The sequence below is a fragment of the Lonchura striata genome, chromosome 3, assembly GCF_050655825.1.
Source record: "Lonchura striata isolate lonStrDom1 chromosome 3, ASM5065582v1, whole genome shotgun sequence".
In the NCBI taxonomy this organism is placed as follows: Eukaryota; Metazoa; Chordata; class Aves; order Passeriformes; family Estrildidae; genus Lonchura; species Lonchura striata.
In genome coordinates, this window is record NC_140705.1 from 35,036,918 (window position 1) to 35,046,470 (window position 9,553).

Genomic DNA, 9,553 nt, shown 5'->3' on the forward strand with positions numbered 1-9,553 from the left:
AGCAAATGTAATGCAAAATGGATTAAAAAATGGAAACAGAATTATACTTAAGTCACTGCTTTATTTTTGTGCAGGATGCAGCCCAAATTATAAAATATTGATGGACATATGGTTGAGACAGTTTAGCCTTCAACTATAACAACAAGCACAGGGAGGAATGTCCAGGCACAGGTTTTGTTATTCTTCTAAACCATGCACAGCAGCTGAATAGACTAAAACAAGGCTGCAAAGGTTAAGAATTTGCAAAGTGAGACAAGCTATCATCACAATCCAAGAAGAAAAATCCATACTTGTGAGGAAAACGGATTTCTTTTGATTTGAGTGTGTATTAAATTATTCTGAAAGCACTTGAAAACACAAGTTTGAAGGCTATACACCTGGTTCAAATTAGAAACATTTGGAAATGAGAATATGGCCAAAATTCTTCAAGCTGCAAAAAAAAACCTAGAAAAATTAAAACACAATTTAAAAAATTGAAAATTATTCCAAGCATTTGAAGGAACAGCTTTTTAGAAACAGGCTGCACTCCACAGTCCTTTAGAATCTAATTAACCTTAATTAATTTTACACTGTATCAGCTTCTCTCTAATGTATGACTAACCAGCAAAAGAAAATAAGAGCAGTCTCTCCTTCCAACCTGAAGCAGGCTATCCAATTCCAGGCCAGCATTACATGCTGCATCCTCAGAGCATGTGGTCAAGAGGAATATGGTGTGGGCAGAACCCCTTGCTACCCTTTTAAACCAGTAGAGAAGAACTGCAGTGAGGAACCATGCAATGAGATGTCTCATGCCAAACAGCATCTGTCCAACACAGGTGAAAAGGTGACTCAGGCTACTTGCTTGGGTCCATCGAGGAGGGTGACCCTGGCTCACTGCCCTGGGAAGGTCCAGAACTCAGGCCTGGTTCTTCCCTCCAGTTAAGCACACAAAGGAGGTAATGAGAAGCATGGGCATGGATACACATAACCCACATCTGCAGCGCTAAATAAAGCAGGGCCTGGGACACGCCACTGAAGTGAAAAGTAACAGCAAAGAAAAGGCCACTATTTCAGTAAAAGCAGAACTACAGCAACCACATACAAAATGCCAAGAAGATAACTGTGGTATCTACTCATATCACTTGCAAAGAGATACTACAAAGACCCTTTTCAGCACCAAATACCCATTTAAGCCAAACAAGAAAATTTCCAGTTCTTCAGCATTTACAACATCCTTGGTTAGACTGCCACAGCTATTTGGTACCCCAAATCCTAAAAATATTAAATGCCTAGAAGCATTTATTTTACATTCTATTATTAAAGCAAGAGTCTATTGAAATTCTATTCAGCAATATTGTCATTTTAATGCACTTAAACTTAGTTTAAAAAATAGATTAAGTAACTTTAAAAGAATAAATGTTTATTTCTGAAATCACAGAAGTCACTTCATCCAACTAGAGGAAGTCAACAAGTTGTTACTTGTTGTTTTCTAAAAACATTCCTCAACTGTCCTGTCCTTCCTTAATGTTTTCATTCTCCTCCCACTCCTTCAGTGGGCCATGCTTGGGACAACATCTCACAGAGCTGAAGTTTTAGCTTATACCACAGACACACATGGCTCTGACTTCATACACCATGCTGTTAATTGCAAGAACTGACACACAAAAACTGACTCACTTCTGCCATGCCAGTTCTTCATCCTCCTACCACAGAACTGCAAAGTTGGGATTCTAAATAAATGGATATTAATCTACATATGTGCTTGTGTATTTCCCTAGCTTCAAAAAAGACAAAGCTTATCTGTTTAGCTCCCAATACATTTCATCAATTACCAATCACGGAAACAAATAAAAACCAAGTCCAAAGAAAAACTGCTCTTCAAACAGCTATTTTTTTAAAGAGATTAGAACAAAACAAAATTACTGACTTACAGTCTTGCTACAGAAGATACATATGCTGTTCTTCTTTGAGTAAATTCAGCAAATTCTTTTTTAAGACAGTTTGTTACAGCCTTGTCTGATAATTTTAAATAGATTCATGGAATGGTTTGGGTTGGAAGGGACCTTAAAGATCATCTAGTTCCCATACTGTGCCATGGGCACCTTCCATTTAGCCAGGCTGCTCCATCCCACCTGACCTCAAACACTTCCAGGCATAGGGCAACCAAAAGTTCTCTAGACAACCTGTTCCAGCACCTCACCATGCTCACAGTAAAGAATTTCTTCTCAATATCTAATATAAACCTACTCTATCAGTTTGAATCCATTCCCCCATGTTCTTTTAATAGTATTTTTCCATCTTTCTTGTAGGGTCCCTACCATCAAATTATGATCTTCATCACAGAACCTTTGTAATTGGAGCAAATCATCTTTTACCCTCAACTATGAGAAACTAAGCAGGCTGAAATCCTTAACTTTTTAAGACTCAGGCATGTTCAATTTTAACTGTTCTTTCCATTATTCTTCCCAATTTACACAGACATTTTTTCTGTGTTCTAGGTGCACTGCCACACAAGCAGTCCACGTTTAAAAGCAGGCCATCTTGGCTCCCTGCTCCCAGCAAACACTCCTTTGACTTGACTTTTGCATGAAGAAGTTAAAACACCTGCAAAGTACATATGGTCTAGTGAACCAGAAGCAAAAGGTTTCAAAGACATGTAATAAAAACCTGCAGAATTTGTACTGAATGTACAGAATGTACAGAAGAAACGATGCACCAATTACCTCTGAAAGTGATGCATCAACCTTGGAAGGCACTTTCAGATCCAGCCATGGCTGATAGTTTTCCAGAAGCAAAGTAGGTCTGTAGGAGAGCATGGAGAAGTTTATGTAACAATGTGCACTTGACAGTTTCCTACTGTGGTGTGTAAAATGGTAGCAGTACCAAGCTTACGAGTGCCACATATGTAATTTACCTGTGCCTCTTGCATTTGACCTTGCCACATACAGCACAGCTGTGACCGTGGGGAAACAGCTCCGGCAATTCCAGCTGCTAAGAGATTTGGACAAGCTTACATTCTCCAAAATGATGACTCTATTAATATAGACACATCTGTGAATTTTCTTTCAGAGCTGTTACAGAGAACTAATAAAGACAAACTTATTCTTCCATCAGGAAAACAAGATAACAAAGCATAGAATGAAAACCAACCGAATCTTAAAAGAAAAATTGCTACTGCTGAAACGAAATGAGAGGACACAGGTATCTTTTCACATCTCCACTCACCTCACCGTACATTAATCAGTCTAGTAACAGACCAGATGATTTTTCTGCCTTACTCATAGTCTTGAACTACCGCAACTACCTTTTTAGCCCTATGAAATTCTGCATTGAGCTGTTTTAAGTTAGAAAAGAGCAATTTGCTTTGGGAATATTTTTCTCTTTGAAGTGCAGTACTGCTTAGAGAATTTCAATTACAGTGAGCAAAACAGACTCAACACTGGCCTGCCAAAAGGAGGACAAATTTAGAAAAGAAAAATCCCCACTAAAGAAGCAAACAACAACATAGTTTCTCCACTGCAAAATGTACAATGAGGGAAGCAGGAAACAACATCCTTGGACACTCCAACAACCGGCCTTGCAGCCACATGTGGGATTTGATGGGACTATGCAGAAACACACAAAGAATTCAAAGTATTAACCATCATCTATTTGCCACAAAACACCTGTCAGAAGGAGTATATGAGCTGTACTGACGCACAGTATTTCTGAAAGCAGCTAGCATTAGACAAGAATTGTCTCCATATAGATTCTTATCATATTTTTAAAAAGCACAACACTCTTCACATGCATATTTACCTTGGGTTTATATTTTATTGTGAACAGAATATTGGGCAGGAGGGAGTCCGGTCCCAAGGAACAGTAGAAGGTGACGACCCCAGCCACGAAGGACCAGAAGACCATCAGGACATGAAGATACCTTACAGACACACGGGAAGGAAAAGGCGCTGCGTGAGAGCGAGGGCGCAGCGCCGCCCGCGCCCGGCTGCCCGCCCGCCCGGTTACCGGTTGAGGAGGAGGGTGGCGGTGCCCAGCCCCAGCAGGAGGCAGCAGGAGAACGGGTACTGCCGGCAGGTCTCCCGCAGCCCCTCGGCGCCCCGCAGCCGCCGCAGCAGCCTCCGCCCGGCCGCCCTCACGCCCCCCATGGCGGCCGCTGCCCGCCGGCCGGGCCGGAGGCGGGGCCGCTTCCGCTGCCGGCGCCCGCTGATGGCGGCGCCGCCGCGCCAGGGCCGCCCGCGGCCGGGCGGGGACAGCGGCGGGGCGGAGCGGTGCCCCGCGGCCGGGCGGGGACAGCGGCGGGGCGGAGCGGTGCCCCGCGGCCGGGCGGGGACAGCGGCGGGGCGGAGCGGTGCCGCCGTCCCTGCGGGGACAGCGGCGGGGCGGAGCGGTGCCCCGCGGCCGGGCGGGGACAGCGGCGGGGCGGAGCGGGGCCCCGCGGCCCCGCGGGGACAGCGGCGGGGCGGAGCGGGGCCCTGCGGCCCCGCGGGGACAGCGGCGGGGCGGAGCGGTGCCGCCGTCCCTGCGGGGACAGCGGCGGGGCGGAGCGGTGCCGCCGTCCCTGCGGGGACAGCGGCGGGGCGGAGCGGTGCCCCGCGGCCGGGCGGGGACAGCGGCGGGGCGGAGCGGTGCCCCGCGGCCCCGCAGCTGCGCCGGGTCACGTAGCGTGCGGGCACTGTAAATAGCAGGTCTCTGATGACAGCGAGCTTACCTCGTTATAAATACTTGGGTTCTGGACAACAAGGGGTTCCCAGCGCCAAGCGGCCAGAAAGTGCTACGTCTGATTAAATGCTCTATGTTTGGATGATGACTGAACTGAATCATTCAGCGACTGGAACACTAAAACCCTATAAACACCACTCAAAGCTTCATATATTGGCTGCAAAGAAAAGGAAAAGTAATAAGATCCCACCTTAACATCAGTGAGTATACAAGAGTAAGAAGACATTGAAAAGACAGGAATTCTAGAATGTAGTTTATTGCTAGCGAAAAGAATTTAAAGCCAACTTCACACGAATAACACCTTCAGTTGCACTGTAAGGCACAAGCTTTCAAGCCACTGGAGTGCTTTCAGCCGCTCTGCAGTTACTCAGCCTTACGAAATTCAAGGCTCTGTTAATAAGACACCGCTGGTTGCGGGTGTATCAGTTCAATGGACAAAATGAAACAACTTCTGGGAGTTTGTACCCATAAAGGAGCTTCTAGTGGCAAGTATGAAGGAGACCTGCTCAGGGAGAGATACCCGGTTTTACTTGTTTGGGAAGGTGCTGTTGCATTGTGTGTCCGTTTGCACGAGTCCCACGCAGGCACATTGGGCACGCTGAACAAGTGAGGGCACATGAAATACTGAAATATATCTGTTCAGATGAGCCACGTTTATAAGTCTTCGCTGAGATCCCCCGCAACAATGCTGTTAAGCAAATACTGGTATTTGGAGGGTTAGTCAGCATCTAGAAACTGAAATCCAAAAACAGCTTTCAGAATCTTTGCTCAGATGCTTTGTCAGTTTATGCAACACTTCCCTTGACCTCTCGAGTAGGTGAAACACTGCAGCTCGACTTCAGTATGTTGACCTTTCTCAGAGTGCTTGGCAAAAGCCCAGGGTCAGCTTGAATTTCTCTAAGAGTCTCTGCACAGTATTATTTCGTGTCAGTCCACACTTTCTAGTTGAAAAAAACCAAGATGCATTCACACAGCAAATCTCCATACAGCCTATTCAGAGGAAATCAGTTTTTCTAAGATGCATTTTTTTTGTTATCAGCTTACTTTATCCTCAGCTTTACTGATGGTGATTTTTAGTCACTTATCCTGTAATGCTTTTAATAAGGAATAATTTTTTAAAATCTGTAATTCTTACAATATTTCATGAAGATGCCACAGCACAACATATCTGTAATACAGGAACTGACTTTCACAGCAAACCAGCAGAAGATTAAGTCAAACTTCTGCTTGTGTTTACATTCTATCCTTCAGGTAAACCATCTTCAATTTATAGCTTCATTGTTCAGAATTGTGCTAATTTACTGTAAAGTTGCCACATTCGCATCTGGCTCTAATTGTACCTCATTATCTTAGAAACCGTGCAATTTCCTTCACAGACTTTACATCTGCTGCGCAGACACAACAAACTGCTTTACCCCATCCTGCTCTGCTGGAGACAGCAGTGTTGGCATTGCCCATCACCCTCTGTCACTACAGACAGGCCCCTAGATTGTTCTGGTACACTGAAAGACCAAGCAGATGTTTATTTGTTTTTCAACAAAATAAAACTACAGAAGAACAAAAGGGAACTGCTGACCACAAGCTTTTCAAAATTCTTTGAGAAATAAGAACTTTAACCATTCCCTGGAAATAGCAAGATTTGAATAGCAAGGCTCTGAAGTAATATGGCCAGGACTGGGTTACTCTGGAAAGATAGATTTTACTTTAGTATTTAAAACATAAAAGGATCTTTCACTGATTATACAAATCATCTTGTGGAGTCAATTCTCCCTGGTTTGGGGTTTAGGGTATGTTTTCTTTGATTGCAAGAGAAGCTTGCCTATTCTAGGATCTAAGAAGTATATTAGAACAGATTTTCAACAACTTAAAATATAAAAATACAATTCCTGACTAAGTAATATCAGTTATTAGGCTGAGATTGCATTTACCACAGTGCTTTTTTTTTTTACTTTAAAAATGCCTTTTTTAAACAAGCCAGATAGTGAACTGTAATAAACAGATTCTCACCAGTTCATTGTATTTAATTTACTCTGCAAGTCTGCTTTTGCTCTTTTCAAGGCCTTACATAGTTCTCTTTTTCAAAGATACAGTTGTCAAGGCTAATTTACAATAGCTAATCCTTCATATTTGCTCAGCAAGGAATTAATTTTCCTTTATAATTATTCCTCACATGCCCCTGTTTGTTTTGTGGGCCCTTTCCAAAAAGTTTAAATAGAAGGCTTCATATTTACTTCTAACTACAGCCATTTAGCAGAAAACTCTAGAGAATACTTATTTCTAATATTCAGCATATAGCTAAGCTTAAGGAAAGAAGTGAAACTGAAGCTGGTCAGTCAGATCCCAAGAAAGGCAAGCACTAGTAGGCTCTTTGTAGTTGACTTTTTCAAATTCAAAACTTAAAGGGCATCCACCAACAGTTACTGGTTTCCACCTGGGACAATCCAGGTGTATGCAACAAATGTAAGGTGAAAACTACCTTTTAGTACTTTCTGGCCTTTAAAGGAACACTGAAACTCCAGGGAAGTGATGGCTGACCATTTGCTGAACATTTCTGGTTTGGGTAGAATAATAATTAGCCCTTTGAAAAGCAAAATTAGCTTTACTGTAATAAACACGGTTATATTAATTTATCTAATAATGTGTTAATTATGGCATTTGGAAGTCATACCCAATACCCACACCAACCCATGCTTGCCAGCTCTATGGAAATGTGTGCCACCTGTAGTTGTTGGGTCTTGTATTTGCTTCCTGGATCACATGCTGACCCTCACTATGACTAGATTAATGCAAACTGCATGAGAAAGTGAGAACCTGGGCCCAGAAGAACCTGCTCAATACAGCAACAAAGACTTTGGGTTCCTGGATAAAATCCCTCACAAATTTTCTTCTACAGGAATGGGGAATTCAGCAGCTGCAATAAGAAGAAAAATGGCAGGTGGGAGGGAGAAATGGTTTAAGAAAAGATGTGTGAAACACTTCATAAAAGATCACTGGTCCCCACATTTGCAGGGAATGGCAGAGACAAGTTGTTTGTTTAGAAGCAGATTTAGAAAGCAATTGAAATTAAGGGGAAAGACCAAAGTTTCAATTATAACACACCACTCAAAATTAATCTTTTTTTAAGAGACTGTAAAATACAGTTCTGTTATAAAGCCTGAAAATACTTACTAGGCTGTATTTAGGACTAAAAATACCAGGCAGAATAAAGACTTGCAGGGCAAAAAAAGGAAGACAAGGAGACTGTTCCAATACAGAAATTCAAGGACCCATTTCAAGTGGAGTTTCCAGAGGGTCAGTTAAGTATTCCCAACAGGAACAATGCTTTGCAAACCAAGGGGTGCCGAGGAGCACAGAGTGTGTTAGAATTTCACTGGGACAAGGTCCAGTCAGGAAGAAGACAGAAAGCCAAAAAAACAGGCAATGTACTAGAATCAGTTTTGCCTTGAAGAACTTATAACTCTCAAGCAGAAAGTAAAAAGATTCAGACTGGTATATAGAGCTTTTCTTCAACTTGTTAACATGAGAAAGAATTTTATGAAGAAATTCTTTCACAGAGAAGACACCAGAGAGAATTTAGATATTGGAGATGAAAATAATTTGTTTGGTCATAAACTATTTATGGGACATTAAAAAAGAAAATAGATCAGTAAATTACAAGGTCTAGGCGTTGACTACAACACAGCAAGAAATAGAGGCCTGCAGGAATATGCACAAAAAAAAGAGAACTAAAAGTATAGAGGTGACGATGGAAAATTGTTAAAATAAATTAATATTATGATTTATGGCAACATTTGGCAAAGCTGTACTCCATAGAAATTTTATCTTCATTCACTTGAGCAAAAACCAAGGTTTTTGGATATGCACCTTAAGTATTAAGTGAGGTTGGTCAACTGGTTGTATGTGCAAAGGAAAGATCTGGAAAATCTAAATTCTTTGAAAAATGTAGGCTGATTAGGGAGGAATGAGGGAATGTCAAGATGGATATTAAGAATTTGTAAGAAATTGATTGTAAGTACTAAGGAGCTGTATTCATGCAAAGTGTTAAAACAATGCCAGAGCACCTATGTAAGAGGTCAGTCAAAATGAAAATTAATCTGTTGACTTACTGTGGGGATAAAGAAAATCTTGCCCTGGATACACAAATTGTGAAAATAACTATGTCAGGTCCTGAAGGGAATTCCTGCTTACCAGCCATGGTCAATGGGGAAAATTTTCAAGTAGGGAGTTCAAGGATGAACTTGAGCCAGAATCCTTTGTTTGCAGCTGAATTTAAGTGTCAAGATAATCCTGTTAATGTGTTTCTGTTAAACCAATACAAACTGTTGCAGCACCTACACCTCAGAACTATGGTGAGACCTGAAGAATTTAAAGCTAGTTAAGTTTTTCATCGTAGATACACACTGGACTCGTGGAACAGCTGTGTTGGATCAGCGAAAGTTCAGTTGAGTGAAAATCCTGTTGATGATAGCTATTGGGGATACATACCTAGGAAAAAGCTGTAAAAGCATGGCAAGAATATAATAATAAGTTCCTGGAACTCTGATTCACAATCTTGGGGATATCCTGAGAAAGAATTTACTTCCTAAGTTTCAAGTTGCTTTTGAATAAAAACATCCATAAAAATCATTCCACCACCTGCACTTGTGTGAGTGAAGATACAGGTCTCCAAGCATTCATGTGTTTATTAGAGATAATGAAAAATCATTCCCTATTCAGCACAATTGATGCTTATCATTTTACCAAAATATTTTGGTCATCTGAGAAAACTGTCTTTTCCAAAATTAAGATTCCTGCTCCAGTGACTTGTCCTTCACATAAGAGCACTTTTGTACCTTTTATCATCTTTGTTGTTCTC

At 41.9% G+C, this 9,553-nt stretch overlaps 1 protein-coding gene across 6 annotated transcripts in view; it reads right to left on the reverse strand.

The window, feature by feature from the left end:
* The window catches only part of SNX14 (sorting nexin 14), a 45,622-nt gene extending 41,454 nt beyond the window's left edge, over window positions 1–4,168 (reverse strand). For 3 of the 6 annotated variants that reach the window (XM_021545915.4, XM_021545886.4, XM_085574798.1), the window contains exons 1-4: window positions 3,985–4,168; window positions 3,778–3,898; window positions 2,894–2,970; window positions 2,703–2,781 (exon numbers count right to left, since the gene is read on the reverse strand). In XM_021545915.4, coding sequence (XP_021401590.1) covers window positions 2,703–2,781; window positions 2,894–2,970; window positions 3,778–3,898; window positions 3,985–4,124 — 417 coding nt within the window. In that variant the 5' untranslated portion in view covers window positions 4,125–4,168. The remainder of the gene's footprint in view (window positions 1–2,702; window positions 2,782–2,893; window positions 2,971–3,777; window positions 3,899–3,984) is intronic. The other 3 variants (XM_021545924.4, XM_021545895.4, XM_085574799.1) reach the window with 2 other exon arrangements.
* Between the last annotated feature and the right edge of the window lie 5,385 nt (window positions 4,169–9,553).